The 22,785-nt window shown below is 41.3% G+C and overlaps 1 protein-coding gene across 1 annotated transcript in view; it reads left to right on the top strand.

Annotated features, from left to right (window-relative positions):
* LOC135188096 (delphilin-like) overlaps positions 1 to 22,785 on the top strand; it is a 74,953-nt gene that overhangs the window by 26,713 nt on the left and 25,455 nt on the right. The window contains exons 4-7 of the mRNA XM_064167321.1: positions 9,379 to 9,483; positions 11,385 to 11,471; positions 14,179 to 14,352; positions 15,955 to 16,103. Coding sequence (XP_064023391.1) covers positions 9,379 to 9,483; positions 11,385 to 11,471; positions 14,179 to 14,352; positions 15,955 to 16,103 — 515 coding nt within the window. The remainder of the gene's footprint in view (positions 1 to 9,378; positions 9,484 to 11,384; positions 11,472 to 14,178; positions 14,353 to 15,954; positions 16,104 to 22,785) is intronic.

Here is a 22,785-nt window from a genome sequence, read left to right as displayed (position 1 = left end):
ATCCTGAGGAAGGTGACTGTGCCTGTGTACTTTTGCAAGGCAGCACTAAAACATAGCAAAAACATTTATGCAGATAAAGGTCATATTGTAGTAAATCTGTCAGACCTTAGGAGGAGAGTGGCAAGGAGAAGTAACTCCTCCTTACTTAAATATGTCACTAATTTGACTTACTAAAAAAAACCAGAATCCTGGGAGGGTGGGGAAGTTAGGTCAGCAATGATACATCAGCAGATGGATGCTCGTTGGGGTTTTTCCATAAGCTCTCAGATAGTGTTTTGATTAGAACATAATGAAGAGTTTCTTCATTAAATGTTCCATCTAATTAATGTAAAACTCATGGAGACTCTGGATTCTCAGTTAAACAGCATGAAATCAATGTTGTATTTTCTATATTGAGCTTCATAGTTTTTGCTTGGCAGGTGTTAACCAGTATGGTCTAATAAGCATTGACTATAATGAAATGAGCTTAGTTCAGCATTTAATATATTTAACAGCACAATTCTTGCTTGCTATGTATCTTTCTTTTACAAGATATTAGGGCACAGGATGAGATCAGAAGCCTGTGAACAGCAAGATGCATGCTTTTCTCCAAATTAATTAGATATCATGGTTAAATAGTCTGGTAATCTTTGTTTCTTTGCAAAACTAATTGGACTATCACATTAATAAGCAAATATGTTAATCCTTGATAGTTCTTATCACTGTGGATTATTTTAATTACTGTAACTGAAGGCATAGAACATCATTATAGTAACAAATTGGAATGCTTCTTTAGAAAGCCACCTTCCTTATTCTATTGCAGCCCAGTTTGTTATATAGCATTTAAATTACACCTCAATACAGCAAGAAATGGCAAGGTGGATTTAAACTTAAATATGGTTTTGAAACCAAACATCATTTAATATGTTCAGGACATATATGTTTTTGTGGTGAGAGGGCACTGAGATCAATGGGAGTTTTGCACTGAGTGTGCCTGGCATAAAACTATTCCTGAATGCTTTTGAAAATGTTCCTGCAGTAAGCTGCTTCAAAGGTATAAACTGCTTCTATGTAGATAAACCAGACTGCACCCACTTAATTTCAGCTGACAGCAGCGTTCAGCAAACCAGTCTCTTATCACATGAAAATGTTACCTGTTTAAAAAAGAAAAGAGCTTTCCTTTGTTTACTTTGTGTGTGTGTAGTTTTTGTGGAAGCCAGTGTTTGGAGCAAAATAAAGGGATGGTGTAAGAGGGTATAAACCGAACTTAGTAATAGCTTTAGTTCTCACTGGGAACTCCTGCGTTTGCCTACTTCCAGCCTTGGTAATACCAATCATGATGTACAGCTTTCCATGGATGTTTTCCTTGCCCACTCCCCACAGCACTCTGATTAGATGTACTTCTAGTGTGACTAGGGCAGTTGACATTTTGATCCTTGCAATCTATAGGAGAAATGTCAGTTTCACTGTGTGTTGTGGTGCATACATCTGTAATTCTTTTCATCCTATCACATAGGGAGCAACCTGCTCCACTCCTTTTGCAGCAGCTATTTACTTGAAGAATATGACTTCCCCAGCCTTCTCTAGACTGTGAAATCCCAGCCCTTCCACTCTTTCCATATTAAGTTGTGTTACTCTCACTGTCCTGATCTGGACTCCTCCAACGTGTCCACCTCTTTTGTGAAGACATGGAAAACTTCACACGCTATTATCAGTGCTGAGTATTGGAGAGATGAGTTGTGATTTGTAGACTATACAGCTGCCTGTAATTTCTCAGTTGATACCCACTTTTATGGTGGCAGCATGACATGAACTTGCATCATGTTGTAAGCAGCTATAACTTCTGGATTTTTTTTCTGAAGAAAATATGTTCCTCATCCTGGGGAGGGACTATTTACAAGGACTTGTAAGGACAGGATAAGGAGTATTGGGTTTAAATTGGAAGAGGGGAGATTTAAACTAGATGTTAGGAAGAAGTTCTTTACAGTGAGAGTGGTTAAACCCTGGAATAGGTTTCCCAGAGAAGTTGTGGATGCTCTCTCCCTGGAGGTGTTCAAAGCTAGGTTAGATGAGGCCTTGAGTGACTTATTCTGGTAGGAAGTGTTCCTGCCTATGGCGGAGAGTTGGAACTGGATGATCTTTGATGTCCCTCTTATCCTAAACCATTCTATGATCCTGTCCTGTGAAGCTGATAATTCCTGCTGACCTCTTTCAAGATTCTTTTTCCCCACTTGCTGTGTATTATTGCTTCTCGAATTTGGCAAGCTTGTTTTGAATTTAAATCCTCCTTGCAACCCGTTTGAAGTTCTTTCCACCTTCATGTCAAAGTCAGCCACTTTAATAAGCAAAATCTCTAGTCCACCACTAGATGATTTTTGAAAACTCTGAATAGTACAAAACAGTCAGTTTCTGTGCTACACTACTCAATTTATCCTTTGAGCTTCCACGGTGAAGCTCTGGTAATTACTTTCTGAGTATCATTTCCTGGCAAGTTCCAAGTGCTGTTAGATCAGGAGGGTCCATGCTGGTCTGTTAAGTGGTGATTGAGAAAAACTTTTCTTCATGTGAGACCTATAAATTGTCAGTTTTTCAGGGAGAACTTTAAGAAATATTTAGGCATTGAAATTCTTCGATATGGTGAGATTTTAAAAACTGGAAGTAGGTAGACTAGCTTGTGTTGTAGGCTGCACTGTGCACATGCCAATGGGTACCAGGGTATGGTTTAAGTTTGTGTTGTAGGCTGCACTGTGCACATGCCACTGGGTACCAGGGTATGGTTTAGGTTTGTGTTGTAGGCTGCACTGTGCACATGCCACTGGGTACCAGGGTATGGTTTAGGTTTGTGTTGTAGGCTGCACTGTGCACATGCCACTGGGTACCAGGGTATGGTTTAGGTTTGTGTGGCAGGCTGCACTGTGCACATGCCACTGGGTACCAGGGTATGATTTAGGTTTGTGTTGTAGGCTGCACTGTGCACATGCCACTGGGTACCAGGGTACCAGGGTATGGTTTAGGTTTGTGTTGTAGGCTGCACTGTGCACATGCCACTGGGTACCAGGGTACCAGGGTATGGTTTAGGTTTGTGTTGTAGGCTGCACTGTCCACATGCCACTGGGTACCAGGGTATGATTTAGGTTGCTAAATATTTTTGGGACTAGCCCTCTGAGATTTGTTGTTGTTGCTGTTGTACTTTATATACCCTTATGCCAGTGCATAATAAATTATAATAAAGCATATTTGGGCTCCTTCAGCTCCTACCAAAAGTCACAGAATTCACTACCTTTTCAAGGAAATCAAGCTACTGTTTGATGAATTCCTTCTTCTTTGAATAAATGTTGACAGATATTATTCATCCAGATATAGAACTGAACAAATAATGCAAAACATTATTACAGATGGATAATTTGCTTGATGAATAGCAGCTCTGTTTGACAAATAATATTAGTCTCTCTCTATGAATGGCTACAAAAAATGCAATTGCCATATAAAAATATCACATCAGTCATCTGTATTGGTATTTCCTGGAAATTACAGATGAAGGCTTTTCTGATGCCCCAGTCATAGAAGACACTCTTGTAAATATGCTGAGCACTCAGTACACTTTGGGCCAAATTCAAGCCTGGTAAAAGTGAGTACATGTGGAGATGAAAGTTGGTATCACCAGACTGGAACTTTTACAGCAACCCAGATTGTGTCTGCTGCCTTGAAAAATCACTCAAATGACATGTTCAACATACAGCCAGGCAGCAGTTCAGCATAAGAGTGTGAGGAAGACAAATATCCATAGTAACTAAGCCAGTGCCTTAGACTTAAAAAGAAAACAGAAAAAAAACAAAAGGTGAAAAAAAGAAAAAAGTGTTTTCTTTAAAAGCACAACTTGGAAAAGGAAGTTGCTACTTGAAATTTCATCACAGGTCAATCACTGCATTATATCCTGGCACTTATTTTTAAGCTTCTACACTGTACTTGCTTTGCAGAAAGTGTTGTGAACTGTAGCTGCAAGGCACCGAGTCAACAGAAAATCCCCAGAAGGTTTACCTCAAAGTCACTTTATCCTGCTGTTCTGGATAGAAGACAAACTCTTCTATTATTAAAGGCTGCTCTGAAAAAAACTGGACTCCAAAATGAATGAAAATATCACCTTGTGCATGATAAAAAATGTCAGACATTCATGTTAAGAAAACCCAACTTTTTGTTTTTGTGTGGGCAACACTGGCATTCAATCGGATTCATGTCCAGAAGTTCATGAGCTTTCTGTTAAAACAGTATATAGCTACTACTTGGCTATTCCCTCCTGGACTGAGCCCCTTTTGTCCTTGGAGGACTGATCCTAGAAGTGATAACAGGGAGATGCTGCTGCAGAGTGCAAAGGATGAGGAAGAAGCCCTCTTGTTCCAGCCTTCTCTTCTAGGTACCACAGCAGCCAGGAGCTGGTTTCTCTCTTACTTCTTGCAGCAAGCAGATGAGAATGTTTAATACTGTTAATGTTTAATAAGGACAAGTGTAAGGAATGCTCCACAGTGAAAAGCTTGACTAGACCTGAATAAAAATTTCTCCTCATTTGTACAGGGAACAGGATTTCTGCATGACTTGGTTTTGTTGTCACAGGAAATGATAGAGCTGGGTGCAAATCAGCTATGATCTTCAGCTAAGTAAACCCAGAATAATGTCTCTCTGAATCATGCCAGTATTTGTAATAATTGGGATCATATGTATGTCTGACTGACAGCCAGGTTTCTTGTTCTACAACTCCATGGATGTACACATACACATTCCAGGAGTCTTCTTGCATTAAATTGCTGTCTTATTATTATGATTCAGGTAAGATGGTCCACAGATTATGAATAAGCTGAGCAAAACCCATATAGCTCAAACTCTTCCACTGGCATTAGAGAGAAATAATTGTCAAATAATTAGACAGGTATTGCATGTGATGAATTGTCGCCTGGAAGAGCTCAGGTGTCTCCATTGACTGCACAGGACTCACAGCAGTTCCATGGTTTACCGGGTAATGTGGACCAGTGTCTGTTAAAGGGTAAGAGTCAAAAGAAGAGACACAGGAAGATGACAGCCTGTCTTATGCTTGAAAGATTGTCCATGTAGTTCATGCCTTCTACTCCTTTGCTCAATCAACTGTCAATGACTGAGATGAAATGGCTTTAACTTCTTTTTCTTGGTTGATGCTCAGAAGGCCTGGGAACCTTTCTAGAGTCATTAGAGTAGCATTTTCAAGGCATGGTCACTACATGCAAAAGCTCCCATACCTGCTAGAGCCTTCTGTGAGACTGTGCTGGGTAAAGGGAGAGTGGCAGGAAGCCCTGGAAGGGGTCATGTAGAGTACTGTGCTGACAGCAGCCCAAGAATAAGCCAGAAGTCTCATATCTCACCACTAAACATGTTTTATGCCATGTCTAGGCCAAACCCAAAGAAAACATCACCCTGCAGAGTAATGGGTGTGCAGAGAATGCCTGCAGCCCCACTCTCTTCCTACAATTGTGAGCACTGATTTTTTATTTCAAATCACATGTCAAGACTGAATTTTTGCTGGGTGGTGAACATGTAATCTGTATAAAACAAGCTCCTTGAAGCTGGCAGGTGAACAAATGCATTATTAACACAATCTCCTGTATTTCCTTATGCTTTATAATAGAAGCACTTATCCACCCCCCCACCTTCCCCCCCGGTTTTGTTATTTGATCTCGTGTAAAAACATTCTGTTCGGTTGCATCAGTCACATTCAATTAGGCAATGAGACACGATCTGACTTAGTGGCATTTTGGTGGGTAACATGACAAAAATGGTTTATTTGTAAGACAAAAAAATGTAACCAAAGCAAAGACAGAAGTGAGCATTCCAAAAATTGTGACGTGCTGAGAGAAAAGCCCTGCAGACACAAAATGATAAAGGTCAGGATCTGTTACTCAAGTCTTGTTTACAAGTAAAAATACCATGTTAATATGTGCCTGTCAAAAACCTGAGCAAGCCAGACAGGCTTCTGACAAATAATTTCGACAGTTCTCATAAGCTGCAAAGTGCCTTTTTAGCCACTCCTGTCTTTTGAAATGCTTCCCTCCTGCTTGCAAATGTGCAGAGAGAAAGGGGGTTAACAGAGACATTAAAACAACAGGGTGCTGTTAAAAATAGTCTGTACCAAGAGCTGTCTTTTGTGTGCTCTCTGGGGAATGCATTAACTGTCACTGGCCTAACTTACTGACTAACCTTTCTGATTTGCTTCCCTGTTGCAAACATTCTATTTCATACATTATGAAGCAAATTAAGAGATATTCCTTGTCTTCCTGACTTGGCTACAATCTCATTCTAGTCTAAAGAAGACACTGATGAAGGTAAGCAGAGAGAAGAGTTCAGTATTCCAGTGGGCCAAAAATACCTTGACCTCTGCTTTTTTTTGGTAAAAAATAAATGCCTTCCCCACCCATCCCCCCCCCCAAAAAAAAACAACCCCAAAACCAACATCACAGGCTTTTGAGAACATTTAGTGAGGCAAATGAGAAACACAGTGAATTACAACACAGTATCTAGATGACTGGATAGAGCTGGGTGATAGGTTGGACTGATTGATTTTGAAGGTCTCTTCCAATCTGGTTGATTCTATGATTCTATGATCTTGGGTTTGGAGGACAAAGGGGTTTTTTTTGGCAAAGTCTTTTAATATCATAGAATCATTTTGTTTGGAAGAGACCTTTAAGATCATCAAGTCCAGCCATTATCTAACTTCCAAGTCTGGTGCTAAACCATGTCCCTCAGCACCACTTCTCTGTGTTTTTTAAACAACTCCAGGGATGGGGATACAACCACCTCCCTGGAGAGCCTGTTCCAGTCCTGTTCTTGGGCCTAGATAGAATATTTGGCCAGAAAGACAGAGCTTAAAATACTGCATTGCAGAGCATGGAGCCTGCTTGCCCATCCAGAAGAGGGGTAGTGACCCATATTACAAACACCCTGTAAACCCCCAGTATTTCAAAGCCTTGTATTTTCAAGTTGAAACTTGTGTTCACGGTCACTCTCAGGAAGCACCTTTGCAGATATGCACAAAATGTTGTGTCTCTGGACAACATCATGAGATTTGAATGAGAACTGGGCTTGTTCACTGTTGTCCTGGTGTGCTGATGTGAAGGAAATAAATAATTCTCTTGTTCATGTTAATCAGACAGTGCCTTTGCCATAAGGCTCTGATGTTATATTTATGGTATCACTGTCACCATGCTGCAGTCTTTGAACCTTTCTCCATACAAAGGGGCTAACAGTTGCAAATCCACTATCCAACTTCCTATCAAGCATTGCTGTCTCTATAAATAGGATCTTGCATTTTAAATCTGGCAGAGCTTAGCCTTTAAGAAAAGTGTGGTTTTCAATTCAAATACATCTGTATTCTTCTTTGCTTACACAGAGCTTGTTCAGTGGGGAATTATCTTGTTAGGATCTAATCATATACACTGCATGTGTGGTGTAAATATATGGCCATTTAAAATTCAAATGCAGAAATGTGGAGGTCATTGTAGGAACCTTCTTTGCCTCAGCAAGTATGAATGAATTACCAGGCTGCTTTCATTCTTTCCTCACTGTTCACTTTACTGTTTGCAGCTGGGAGCTATGCTATAAGTTACCTTTATATTAACATTGAAAATTCCAAGGCTTTAAACCCAAAATATTTCTTCTTCTTTTACTCCCAGTTGTATTTGTAGGCTGTAAAAACATACAATGTGTCTGCTGATCCTTGAGATGTTAGAAATTTGGTGTGCTTAAGTGCATTTGGTGTAGTGTGGCTTGGAAAAAGGGAACCTGACCTCTATGGTGTGGCCAGTTACTATTACGTTGCCCACCAGACCTGTGCCCACTGCCTGTGGTGCTTGGATGGGTGAAGAGGATCTTACTCTGCTGCAAGGCTGCTTTGTTGGTGTTTTTAGCAGAGAAGCTGCTACATCTGTGGAGGGCTGTAGGCGTAGATAGAGCAAGCAGATGGTTAGGACAGGAAGGTGCTAGGGCTGGCAAACAGCTGCAGCCCTGCTGCCTGTCTCACCGTGCCTGCCTTACAGGCCTGGTAAGCAGCTTGGTGGCTGCTGCTGGGAGGAGCAGTTGTGAGCTTCTGTGGGCAAAACTGGCAGTTCTCTCCTACTCTTGGGCAGCAGACCTAGTTCTAGAAATACCTGTTTTTTGTTCTTCACCTCCTTTTTCCTATGGCAGGAACAGCAAAACCCACTCCAGGTCTTTGTGGCTTATGCTTGGTGTAGCCAAATTCAATTTTGCTTGCAACGTTGAGATGCTTTGAACTGCATTTTGCTGAGCATTTTAGTTTCCTGGCAGCTCTTGCAACAGAGATGCAGGGGAGACCCCTTCCTGTTCCCTGAGACAACTCCTCTGCCCCTTCCTCTTGCTCCTGCACAGCCTGGGCAATGCTCCTGGGGTGAGTTCTTTACCTGGATCTTTACATGGAAGAGTTTGCAAAGGATGATTAAAAAAAAAAAAAAAGATTTTACTGTAGCAACTTATCTCCTGGTGGTGAAGTCATTCTCCAGGGGGATAGGAAACATTGTCTGTTGCAGCCGATTGCATGATGTAGCTAAGCTATTGCTTGAAACAAAATCACAAGTTCCTCAGCTTTGGTGGTAAAACCTACACACACTTCCTCCAAACTCCCAGTTCTACTACTGTTGAGGAATGGATATCACATAAGGAAATAATTTGGTGTCTCACAAAGTGAGGCTGTTCATTCTTTCTACAAAGTCTGTGAAAGGGCTTTATTAACAGTGCAAGCAGCTGTAGTTCTGAGCTCCTGGTTACTCCACTTACCTTTTTTCTTTGCTTGATTCCCGTTTCACATTGCAATCCCTAACTGGCTGACTTCAGAGCGATGTAAGCTTATGTCTAAGCTCATGGACAGCACAACCTCCTTTTTTTTTTTTTTTGGTAAAAGAAAAGGGCATTTAATGCTGGCTTATTAATGTGTTTCAGTAGGTTCACCTGATAGCTGTACCTGCTGCTGCCAATATCAATTCTTTCTCTCTTCACCCTGAAAGTTTCAGATGGTCCTGATTTTGCTTTGGTGTTGTCTGTATGCAGCACTGAGGGTAAGACACAGACAAGCATGCAAAATTGATGTTTTCACATCTTGCCAGATTTTCTAACTAAAATTATTACACCCCCATCTTCTAAAACTGTAAAAGCCTCTGTATATTTGATATCTTGTAGACTCTCCCCAGGTTTCAAAGGGAGATTATATTTGCAGGGCAGGTTGTCGATAGAATGTAAAATATGAATGAAATTGTAATTTTATGGCAGATATTGTACCTATAAGTGTCACAAGCACTTCATATTCTCAGTAGTCAGATGAAAAAAAAAAAAAAAAGACTCTAAAAACATTTGACTGACTTTCTTTTCCAGCTAAGCCAGGAAAAAATCCTCAAAATTATGAACATGGTGAAAAACAAAGAAGTGAGCATTGAAGGAGCTTTGCAATTGGCACAGAAAGAGGGTTATGCTGCAAAGGTAAGGTCTCTCCTTGGATCTCTTTTGTATGACATTCAAATGTCTGAGCATGTTCTGGAAAGCCTGGGTGAGCATTAGGAGCACATCTGTATTGCTTTCAAAGATGCAGTCCCAACTTGTGCAAAAACTCCACTTGACAGCCAAATACGCCAGGTACTATTGACTAATGCTACCGGTAACATATAGAATGGATCTCTCAGGCAGGTGCTGCAGCTACACTGCTGTCATTATTTGGATGACAGCAGTTTAGATCAGATGTATCCAGATGAGTTTCACTATTCCAAGTGTAGCATCAAGTAATATAACAATAAATGTGGGCCAAAATCCTTGGGCTGGTAACACGAAGCACCTCAGGAAAACAATGGATGTAATCTCTGAGAGGTCTTCTAATGTTGGGTTGTCCTTGGAGCATGAGTGGTCACCACAAGAGGGTCTGGCATCTCAGCATTGTGCACGGACACAAGAATGGCTGCCTACAAAGTACAAAGCCTTGGACAGTGTGACTCAATCCTAACATTGCCTGTGTCTGGCTCTGACTTTCTGCCAGGCAAAAGTAGAACCGGTGTAAAGGTAGCTTAAAACTGACTTGGGGTCATACAATAACATAGCTTTGCTGAGCTTAAGTCACTGAAATCAAGAGGTCTAGTTCAGAAATTTCTTCAAGATTAGACTGAAGTTAAAAAAAATAATAAAATTGGCTATTAAATCCTTCATCTTTCCACTGATAATTGGAAATGGATCATATATACCTTTCCATTCTATGGAAAACATGGAGGTTCTGCAATGAGAAAAGTAGAAATTGCTAATGGTGAATGAAAATGATTTGAGGGTGAGGAGTACATTAATTATGTACATTAGCACTTCAGCCTTGTAGTCTCAATAATCCCTGTCCAGTGGCTTTCTTATTGCAATCTCTGTCCACCATTATCACAGAAGTGCCGGCAGAGGGTTCTTTGGAGAAAGTGTTGTTATCAGTTTCCCCTTCTGCTCTGGTTTCTTGAACCAGTCTCCCTATCAGAACAGTTCCAGGAAACAGTGAAACCTTATGATGTGCTGATGACATGATCTGAAGTATTTTTTGCACTGCAGTAGCTGATAGTGATTTTGAGATAAAAAATTTGAAAAAATAGCTTTCTGTATTGCTTATTAACATCCTGGATGGAAAGAAGTACAAGGAGAAACATAAAATAAATACTAAGGAAAAAGCAGTGCAAGTTTTGCAGAAAAGCTGCACTCACCAAAAATATGGAGCTCAGCAAGATAAGAGTAGAGGAAATAAAAAGGTATTCTCAGATTAAGAAGAGAAATAGTTTCTTTTCTACTTTGGCTGCATTCAAGTTCCTGTGATAGCTAATTATAAGAGCAAAACAAAGTAGTGCTGGATCATTGCATTGCCCTTTCTTGCATTTTCCTGAAGACTGAAAAATGAGTCATCTTCCATGCACACAGGGACCAGATAACAAACTGTGTCCCCTCATATAGTACCAAAGAACAAAGATCTTACATTTCACTGCACCACATTCAAGGATCTGTAAGTATCTTGCTTTAAAATCACATACAGCTCTTGCGTGTTGCTTAGCCCATTTAACAGACTAGCACTCATGTCTTAAAACGTGTTTAGCAAAATTCTGTGGGCTCTTCTCTTCTCTGTCCCCTCTTCCTGCTTCCTGCTCTGCCCTCTGTCTTCTCGAGCTCTTCATTAGTTCAGCAGGACTTATGGAAACGTAGGTCTTGAGAACAGCAGGGCAGGAGGATGTTTCTTTGTATCTCGGTGTGGAGTTCTTCCACAAAGCCTCCAGTGCTGTTAGAACACTGTTCATGGAGGGAGATTTCTCCTGAGAACACCATTGGGTTTTAATGGGGCAGTGTTGGACATACTGCTGAGTTCTTGTGTTTTTCAGGATGCACAGGATTTGCTAATGGGCTCACAATTTAACTTCATTATCTACAAATACAAACACTATCGGTGGCAGAAACGGATTTTGCAGGTAACGTTTTAAATTCTCAAATTGAAGCTATATATAAAAAATAAATAGGCTGCTTAAGTATCTTGGTAAATGTTATGAGATAGGTCACTGAAGCACAAGATTTTTTAAGCTATTGGAGAGGTACAAGAAGTTGAACAAACTTTCTACCTTTGATACCAAAAGTAATCTGGTGTTAATATCTGAAACTTGCTCTACTCTCTACTCGCCTGAGAGGGCTGTAGAAGAGACTTGAATTAAGAGGTTATTTCATAGATTAATAGAATTCTTTGAGTTGAAAGGGGCCTTAAAGATCATCTAGTTGCAACCTCCCCACAAGGTAAAGGAAGACCCTACATTAGACCAAATTGCTTGAGACGTCATCCAACCTGGCCTTTAAGAAAGCCTGATTTCACCTTTAAAAAGCATGATTAGTCTCAAAGATGATTGATTATAATAGGTTCTGCCTGGCAGTTGTTTGCATCAGTTAGCAGCAGTGAAGGCACACAAATGATGGGGACATACTCAAATATCTGTCCCTTCTGACAGGGCATCACTTCAGCTGCACTCTCTGAAACCTTGGGAAGAAGTGTTCCTAGGGGTAATGGGTTTAAACTGGCAGAGGGGAGATTCAAACTAGATGTTAGGAAAGGGTTCTTTACAGTGAGGGTGGTGAGACACTGGCACAGGTTGCCCAGGAAGGTTGTGGATGCTCCCTCCCTGGATGTGTTCAAGGCCAGCTTGGATGAGGCCTTGAGCGACCTGTTCTAGTGGGAGGTGTCCCTGCCTATGGCGGGGGTTGGAACTGGATATCTTTGAGGTCCCTTCCAACCTAAACCATTCTATGATTCTATATTCTGAAGGCTTATTTGGCAGACTCTGCATTTCATTGCTGATGACTCTATCCTGTGAATTCTTTTCCTGGCACTGTGAACCTTTAAGGCTTTACTGACTTGCATGACACTAAAGCAAACTGGCGTTAACACCCAGTGGTGATTTCCTGACTCCATGAAGTCAGTAACAAAGCTTTCATGTTGTTTCCAGGAACCTGGATTTCACTCGATTTTCCTGCTGTTGGTACACAATTTGATAATGAGCAAGTCCAAATCATATATGCTAGAAGGTGTTTGCTTTTTGTTTGCTTGTTCACTACACCTTAACTGTAGAAAGTGCAATCTCCTTATTTCCCTCAATACCCGCCAGTTCTGGGAATGAAAAGATTATTTGTTTAGATAGAAAGCTTATGGGGAAAATGGAGAATGCTGTATCACATGTCCTAGTTATCAGCCTGGGAATCTGAAATACTTTAATTCCAGTTCTCCAGTTGGCAGCAGCCCTCAAAAATCAGAGAAAACAATGTGAATGGTTCTACTTTGGAGATTTCCTGCTCTAAACAGAACGTAGGGGAAGGGCACAGTGCTAGCACTGGGCTGGTGTGGTCTGCATTATAGCAATGAAAGATGCCGAGAATCATTTGTTGTGAAAGGTAAATATCCAACTCAGGCAAGATCTGAGGCACTTCTGACTTTGTCTTCTCTGTGGGCCATGTTTACTGAAGCTGGGCAGTCAGAAAATATTCCCATCTTATTGTATCAACAAAGCTTAGCAGGGACTGACACAGAGAATAGATACTGGAATCTTTCTGGACCAGATTTTAGTGTTGCAAATACAGATTGTGCAGGAGAAGAAGAATTGAATTTTGAAGCAAACAAATATTGTGCAGTGGAAGAATAATTTTATTTTGACCAAGAAATTTTAAATTCTTATAGCTATCAAACAGCATTAAAATAACTTTATAGGCTATTATTGCTCCTTTCACCTCTATGTACCTGTATAAGGGTATGTATATGTACAGACAAATAGGCTGTTATCATTGCTCCTTTCACCTCTATGTACCTGTATAAGGGTATGTATATGTACTGACAAATAGGCTGTTATCATTGCTCCTTTCACCTGTATGTGCCTGTATAAGGGTATGTATATGTACAGACAAATAGGCTGTTACCATTGCTCCTTTCACCTCTATGTACCTGTATAAGGGTATGTATATGTACAGACAAATAGGCTGTTACCATTGCTCCTTTCACCTCTATGTACCTGTATAAGGGTATGTATATGTACAGACAAATAGGCTGTTATCATTGCTCCTTTCACCTCTATGTACCTGTATAAAACAAAAACCTGTGTTAGATAATGGTTGAACCAAAACACAGTAATTACATCAGAGAGTAATTTGTCTATAGCTTCCTCTTTTCCAGACAGGGAAAACAAACACCTTTGCCCTTCATGTTAGTACCGAGGCACAGGTTGAACCAGCTGGTAATTAAATCTCTGCTGAGATGGTTGTGCCATTAGTTTGTGCTGCTGCTATTACTGCTGAATTGGAAGTTCTCACCCTGGGTTGTATAAGACAAAGAGGATTTAAGAAGAAATAATATTTCAGAGTGATAAATTGATGCATATTCATCAGAAGAGATAGGGGAACACAGTTATGATGATTATCTATTTGCTTTGTAACTGAAACAAACACAGTACAGTATCTTCTGATGGAATGCCATTTTTTATTCTGCTCATTGGCAAGACAGATGCATATGCTAAAGCAGTCCTTTATCACATAGACTAAACTGGTCCTTTATCTCAACGCCCTTGCATGGTAGTGTTGGGGATGCTGTCATTCCTTTTCAGTGGAGAGAAACAGTGAAGTCAAGTAATGAAGAACTTTCTATTCCAGATTGATTTCAACACAAAGACCATTTTTAACATTGAGAAAGGAATTATTAAGAAACAGTTCCCTTTCTCACAAGTCAAAGCCTGTGAAGATACTGAAAGGAGGCGCTTCAGCATTGTGTTTCACGGACGACAAGATTATGAGCTGGAAGCAGTGTCTCTTGATGATAAAAGGAAGGTAAGCAGCAGGTCTCAGTCATAAATAGGAATTGTTGTGCTGTGTGTATGCCTTTATTCCGTGTGTGCTTGTGCACAAAACACAGGGAATGTTAGTTAAGGGCAAAGTTTGGCTTTAGAACTTTGCCTCAGGTCACTAGGACTGAAGATGCAAAACTAGCTCAAGACACAACATGCCCACTGACAGGCCAAGGGGCAGTGGATGGAAGCTGAGGCATAGGAAGTTTTGGGGAAACATGAGGAGGATTTTTTTCACAGTAAGGGTGACAGAACACTGAAACAGGCTGCCCAGAGGAGTTGTGGAATCTCCCTCTCTGCATATATTCAAAACCCACTTGGATGCATTCCTGTGTGATCTGGTATAGGTGAGCCTGCTCTGTGGAGGGTTTGGACTGGATGAGCTTTTGAGGTCCCTTCCAGCCCCTAACATTCTGCAATTCTGTGGTATGAAAGTGGGTGCATTTCTTCAACTGTAACCTGAAAGTAACTCATCAGGGAGTGTTTTAAAACAAGCAGACAAGAGCTGATGGCATGCACAGTTGAATCTGAACTGAAACTTCCTAAGGAGTTTATAGTATAAGGAAGATATCTATGGAAACACATGCTTTTAAGAAGAGTAAATGAAAAAGACCTCATAGTTAATATTTTTATCTTCAAAATACACCAAAATGATAAAAATACGAGAGGAAGACAGCCTAGGTATGACTCAAAGTATGTTTAATTAAATGATTTAATTTGTAAGATCTTGTATGAGGTGTTTCATTTGGAGGTATCACCTGCTTCTGAGTTTGAGGCTCTATTAATTGTTCCAAGTAGTTAGTGTAATTAGAGTACAGAAATTGAAGAAACTCACATTGTGACATTAGCACTGTGTTTTCACCTGAACACTTAATGCAGCACATTCAGGGGTGATTAGGTCTTGGAGTTTGTGTCACCTTGCTCCTCAGATGTTAAAGCTAGCTACACAATTTGGACTGAGACCCAAACTTTCAAGAAACTTGGAAGAGTTCTCATGCAAACTTCTGCTTTGGCCCATTTTTAGGGGAAGTTTGCTGGAGGATTCATTCCTTGTGAAACTTAATAGTTCACTGGATGTGCAGAGACTTTTTTTATTCCAGATGAACAGTGCCACATGGTTGATTAGTTTTGGAAATAGTTTACAATCAGCACAAAAGCTCAAAAAAGTGCATGTATTCTACAGCAAGAACACTCAAATATGATGCTGTATAACAAAAAAAGCTCTTTAAAATCACACCCACCTCAATCCAGGCTATTTTCAACTGTAAGCAAGCCTTCATTTTCCTGCTGGATTTGTTGAGGTTTCAAGCTGAATCAATCAAATACTATTTGGGCTTGATATGAGCCAAACAAAAGCTTTGTCCTAGGTTGCTTTGAACACAATTATATTCTCTTTGCACTGGCAGGTTTAGAACCATGGGTATAACCCCAAATTGCACTTAGCATTACAGAAAGACCCTACTTATTTCACTTATTTGACTGCTGCTTATAGTGTTGTCTATGATTTTTGTACTTGAAAAATCCACCTCTTAATGTTTTATTCAAGGAAATTAACATGGAAAATATATTGGCACTTATTATATAGATAACATACCTTCTGAGCAGAGTTATACAGAGCAATTCACATAAGAGAACAGCTGAGGCCAGCTCTGGAAGACTTGCAGAATGTGATGTGATTCATGAAGGACTCCTGGATTTACAACAAAAGACTTCTACATCCCTTGAATGGGTGAAGTACGAGCTGCATTTTCTTTAACCTCTGTGGAGTGGACTTAAAATTTCTTAAATACTTAAAGTTTTAATTTGCTAATATGGAGTTGATTAATTTCTTTCTCAAGTAAAGCTTGGATGCCAAATCTGCCTGAGATTAAAATTTTGAAATTAACCAGCACTACAATATTTCTGGCCAACAAAATGAAGTTCTGGTGTGTGCTAGAGGCTGCTGTGCACATTGTTAACACAAGTATATAGTGGTGACGGTGCTCAGAGTGATTTTAATGTTGGGACTTTTTTATGTTTACATCTTTAATTTATACACTTTCAGTCATAAGGAAAGGCCTTGTAAGGCAGATGAAGGTGACAAAACTGGTGAGAGGCCTGGAGCACAGCCCTATGAGGAGAGGCTGAGGGAGCTGGGGTTGTTTAGCCTGGAGAAGGGGAGGCTCAGGGTTGACCTCATTGCTGTCTACAACTACCTGAATGGAGGCTGTAGCCAGGTGGGGGTTGGTCTCTTCTCCCAGGCAACCAGCAACAGAACAAGGGGACACAGTTTCAAGTTGTGCTGGGGGAGGTCTAGGCTGGATGTTAGGAGGAAGTTTTTCAAAGAGAGAGTGATTGGCATTGGAATGGGCTGCCCAGGGAGGTGGTGGAGTTGCCATACCTGGAGGTGTTAAAAAAAAAAGTCTGGATGAGGCACTTGGTGCCATGGTCTGGTTGATTGGCTAGGGCTGGGTGCTAGGTTGTACTGGATGATCTTGGAGGTCTCTTCCAGCCTTGGTTGATTCTATGATTCTAATATAGGAGTACTGATAGAGAACTTTGACTCATATTGGCCAAATGATTGTCCCTAAATTCACAATTCATCTTCATAGTGTTCTGAACTTCTCTCTTGTGGGGGTGACAAACTATGTCAGCCTAATGGGATGGTGGTTTCAGAAGCAGGAATCATTATTCAGTAGGGAAAGGACTGTCATCACCATTTAATTCAGCTGCTGAGCCATCACAAACAGCCATAACTTCTGCTTCTTTAATTACTAAGCTAGTGAACCAGCCACAAAGATTTTACATAGTTTGCTCCTCATCCTACACACAGTCCACCCTTCCCTAAGCCAGCTCCTAAAATACCTGAAATCGCTTATACTATCAAAGGAGAGAAGAAAAAAAACCATCTGTCTAGCAAAAACTAATGAAAAAAAATTAACTCTGTAATTATCTGCACAGAGCAATTATCTCAAAAGACTTCACAGTTCACAGAAAATGATTTTAACTGCTTTTAAAAGGCTACCACTGTATGTCTTGCATGTGCTATCCTCAAGTGTGTCCCAGGATTTGTTGCCTTGTAACATTTAACAAGTTTGTTAACAAACAAAAATTGATTTTTGTTTATCTTGTGAAGCAAAGCCCTTGTTACTTTCTTCTTGATATTAATCCTCTTTTTTTTCCCCCCAAAGTAAATAATGGTGGAAACATCTGGAGATCTGATTAAACTATAAGCTTTAAAGAAAAGAGAGATCAATACAACCACCAGCTCCATTAAACAATTCTTATCACTTTGACTGTTTATATGGGAAGAGATGCAATTTATATTGTATGTTTAATCCTTCTGGAACAGCTAAGCCTATTTAAATTCTTCATAGTACACCTTAATCAACTAGCCCCAGCTTGAAGAGAGAGTGCAGGAAAAGAAAGTTCTGATAGAACTGTCAGAATGATAAAGAAATGCAGTAACCCTCAAGAAAAATGAGAATGCAAATGCTTAAATAAGAATAAAAAATACACCCCACTTATTGCTGAGTGTAAGATCTTTGATCTAAGCAGCAGAGCTGAACTCTAGAGGAGAAACTGAAGCAGATGATTCTGTTGTAATAGAAGCTGTGTATGGCCAGGCAATTTCTGCCAGGATTAATGTATCACTTAAACAGGTACCAAAAATTTGGCACAATCATTTCTGATGGAAGCCCTTGAAAGCAGAACACTTTGACTGTCTCCTGCCAAGTGACTTGTGCGAATAAAGGGGGATCAGGATTCGGCATGCATAGAGCCATTTTCAAGAGGGAGAGTTATTCGACAATAAGATTGGGCACTAAGTTATATTATGGTGACTTGCCTATAGCTCAGAGGCAGTGAAAACTGAAAGACACAGAAATTCTGAAGCCTTGGCATGTTATGCACTGCTCAGTCCCATACTGAATTCCTGTAAAGACTCAGTAGTCTGCAGAAGAGAAGACTGAGAGAGGATTTAATAAATGTTTATCAAAATCTGAGGGCTGGAGGGCAGGAGGGGACAGGCTCTGCTCACTTGCTCCCTGAGATAGGACAAGGAGCAATGGACGTAAGTTGCAGCACAGGATGTTCCACCTCAACACAAGGGGGAACTTCTTTACTGTAAGCGTCACAAAGCACTGGAACAGGCTCCCCAGAGAAATTGTGGAGTCTCCCTGTTTACGTTAGTGGCGGGAACATTGGCTGTGTTCCCAGCACTTGGAGAAGGAGGGGCAGAGGCTGGCAAGGGGGAAGCCGATGACTGTGTTCCCTTGTTTTGCTGTGAAAGAGACTGCTTCTGAGACACAGAATTTTTCCTAGCTTTTACAGAAGCTGGTTTTGAATTTTTCACCAATAATGCCAAAATTAATATGAATATTAAAATCATGAGGCAAATATTAAAAACTGTGAGAAGAAAAACAGTTTTACACGAGCATGTGCCTATACAAACAGTTGGAATTCCTGTCTTAGGCTGAATAACTCTCATTAGAGCCATATTTAAAGCAGAATTTCCATTGATTGTCACATTATTGACCAGAGCTCCTGTAATGTCCTTGGTAATATTCTCAGAGATATTAAAACCAGCATAACCAAGAATAAAATCACCCCAGCTCCAGAACATATCTGAAACCTTAGCTTTAGCCTTATTATAAGCCAGATCAATGAAATAAGCAACAATTTGACCTTTTAACCAACTAAATACCAAGAAAACAAAACCAGACCAGAGCAATGCACCAACCAAATACAATAGCTGCTTGATTAGCTTCATCTTAATTCCCAGAGCTAATTTCCACTCACTGAAATATCTAGCCCCACGTTGGGAAAGCCAATTAAAAATGTGATGGTTTGGGGGTTACCCCGCCCCCCCACACTTTTGAATTTGCCCCAGCTAACTCAGACGGACCCTGGGAATATAGATGAAGCAATTTATTTACAGCTAGCAGAATTTACAAGCAGCTATTTACAATATATACAGTTATATACAATTATATACAGAAATATACAAAGGATAAACAATATAAAAGCACAACTCCCCTCCCAGAAACCTGAGTCCCCAGGAGGGGCTCTCAAACCACCCCAACACCTCCCCCCGGCCCTCTCAACCTTACCCCAGTTCTCAGGAAGAAGAGAGGTGCAGCCAAGAGGTTAGGGAGCAAGGTTAGTAGGAGCAGGGTTAATGAGATGTGACCAGGTCTAAGGCAAAAGCAAGAGTGAGAAACAAAATGGAGAATAAGACTTTCTTCTTCCCAGAGCTCTCAGCGTGACTGTGACAGAAGTAGACACAATTGTTTTTCATTTCACTGCCCGTTATCTAGTTCTTCTACCAAAACATTCTAGCTTGCTTCAAACTAGCACAATCCACCCCTGTCTACTTCGCTCAAAGTATCGCTGAGAATTTTCCAATCTAATCTAAACCAATATTTACACTAAAACAATATATACAAGTTCAGTTCACACTTCAATCAGATGTAGGTGATTCAAAAGCTCAGAACAGGGACTCCCAGGTGATGTTGGGTTCGTGCTCACGTACTGTAGATTCTATTGTAGATTCTCTCAGTGTTGGGCGCCGATGTTACCTAGAACAGAAAACTCCTAACAGCTTAATTTAAACTCTCTCAGCTAAGGTTAGATTTCTCTGTGGAATACACTGGATTTCACCATTCTCCTGCATTACCCAGTATGTATGACCAGGACCTTCAGCAGATACCACCCCTCGGACAGGTTTCCCTTCGCCCGAAGGAGAAAATACCCAAACAGTTTTCCCTAACAGATTCTTCTCACGTACAACAGGAACTTTATCACCGTCTACTGTTTGGACCAAATCTGATTGTGCAGGTCCTGCTCTGTTTACTGAACCTCTACTATTTACCAACCAGGTAGCTTGTGCTAAATGTTTGTCCCAGTTTTTCAGAGTTCCACCCCCCATGGCTTTTAGGGTGGTTTTCAGCAAACCATTGTAGCGTTCAATCTTCCCTGAAGCTGGTGCATAGTAGGGTATGTGATAGATCCATTCAATACCATGCTCTTTGGCCCAGTTTTTCACAAGATTGTTCTTGAAGTGAGTACCATTGTCTGACTCGATTCTCTCTGGAGTTCCATGTCTCCACAAGATCTGTCTCTCCAAACCAACAATGGTGTTACGTGCAGTAGCATGTGGAACTGGATAGGTTTCCAACCATCCAGTGCTGGCTTCTACCATCGTTAGCACATACTGCTTGCCAGAACAAGATCTAGGTAAAGTGATGTAGTCAATCTGCCAGGCTTCACCATACTTGTACTTTGACCATCTATCACCATACCATAAGGGCTTGATTCGCTTAGCCTGCTTAATAGCAGCACAAATGTCGCAGTCATAGATGACTTGGGTGATAGCGTCCATGGACAAGTCAATTGACCTATCGCGAGCCCATCGGTATGTTCCATCTCTGCCTTGATGTCCAGATGAGTCATGGGCCCACCGAGCTAAGAACAACTCACCTCGGTGTTTCCAATCAAGGTCAATGTCAAGTTCAGAGTTGGTATCAACTTGAGCAATCTTAGCAGTTTGATCTGCCTTCTGATTATGTTGATGTTCCTCAGTAGCTCTGCCCTTAGGCATGTGTGCATCTACGTGCCGCACCTTCACTGGAGTTCTCTCCAGCCGTGCATCAATGTCCTGCCATAGATCAGCACACCAAATAGGCTTTCCTTTCCTCTGCCAACCATTCTTCTTCCAGTCCTTTAGCCAACCCCATAGAGCATTGGCTACCATCCACGAGTCGGTGTAGAGGTAAAGGATAGGCCAATTCTCACGTTCAGCCACATCAAGAGCAAGTTGAACAGCTTTTACCTCAGCGAACTGACTGGATTCTCCTTCGCCATCTTTCGTTTCGGTAACTCTCCTGGTTGGACTCCAAACCGCTGACTTCCATATTCGCTTGTTCCCAACAAGACGACAGGAACCGTCTGTGAACAAAGCATAGTTCTTTTCCTGATCAGAGAGATCACCATAGGGAGGAGCTTCCTCAGCACGAGTTATTTTCTCCTCTGGAGGTTTGGAACAGTCTGTGCCTTCCGGCCAGTTGGTGATCACCTCCACCAGACCAGGTCGATCAAGATTACCCATTCGTGCTCGTTGGGTTATCAAAGCCATCCATTTAGACCAGGTTGCATCTGTGGCATGATGTGGTGATGAACCTTTGCCCTTGAACATCCAGTTTAGAACTGGCAGTCTAGGAGCTAAAAGCAATTGTGACTCAGTTCCAATCACTTCAGAAGCTGCTTTCACTCCCTCATAGGCTGCTAGAATCTCTTTCTCAGTTGCAGTGTAATTTGTCTCTGAACCTCTGTAACAACGTCCCCAGAAACCAAGTGGACGACCACGTGTCTCATTTGGAGCTCTCTGCCAAAGACTCCAAGTTGGACCATTGTCACTGGCAGCCGTGTACAGAATGTTCTTAATGTCCGGACCAGATCTCACAGGTCCCAAGCCCACTGCATGGACTACTTCTCGTTTGATCTGATCAAAGGCTGCTTGTTGTTCAGGTCCCCACTCGAAATTGTTTCTCTTACGAGTCACATCATGCAGAGGTTTGACAATCTGACTGAAACCAGGAATGTGTAGTCTCCAAAATCCCACCACACCAAGGAAAGAAAGTGTGTCCTTCTTACTGGTGGGAACTGCCATGGTAGAGACTTTGTTGATCACATCCTGAGGAATGTAACGGCGACCATCCTGCCACCGCACTCCCAGAAACTGAATTTCTTTGGCAGGTCCTTTGACCTTGTCTCTCTTAATGGCAAAACCTGCTTGCAACAGAATGTCGATGATTTTGTTACCTTTCTCGAAGACTTCCTCAGCAGTTTGGCCCCACACAATGATGTCGTCGATGTACTGGATGTGCTCTGGAGCTTTACCTTTCTCCAGTGCATTGTGGATGACTGAGTGACAGATGGTTGAGCTGTGTTTCCACCCCTGAGGCAAACGATTGAACTGGTACTGGATTCCTCTCCAGGTGAATGCAAACTGAGGCCTGCACTCCTTTGCTATGGGAATAGAGAAGAAAGCATTAGCAATGTCTATGGTTGCATACCATTTAGCCTCCTTCGATTCCAGCTCGTACTGGAGCTCCAGCATGTCCGGCACAGCTGCACTCATGGGTGGCGTCACCTCGTTGAGGGCACGAAAGTCAACTGTCAGTCTCCAGTCGCCCGTAGGTTTGCGCACAGGCCAGATGGGACTGTTGAAAGGTGAATGAGCTTTCTCGATGACAGCCTGACTCTCCAATTGACGAATCAGCTGATGAATGGGCAACAAAGAGTCACGGTTAGTTCTGTACTGCCTATGATGAACAGTTTGAGTTGCAATTGGCACTTCCAGATCCTCTATGTCATGATGTCCCACAACTGCAGATTCATCAGAAAGTTCAGGTCTAATGGACAATTTCAATTTATC

The sequence above is a fragment of the Pogoniulus pusillus genome, chromosome 29, assembly GCF_015220805.1.
Source record: "Pogoniulus pusillus isolate bPogPus1 chromosome 29, bPogPus1.pri, whole genome shotgun sequence".
NCBI lineage: Eukaryota > Metazoa > Chordata > Aves > Piciformes > Lybiidae > Pogoniulus > Pogoniulus pusillus.
The sequence above is the reverse complement of the archived record's forward strand: the minus strand, read 5'-3'. Positions and strand labels throughout refer to the sequence as shown.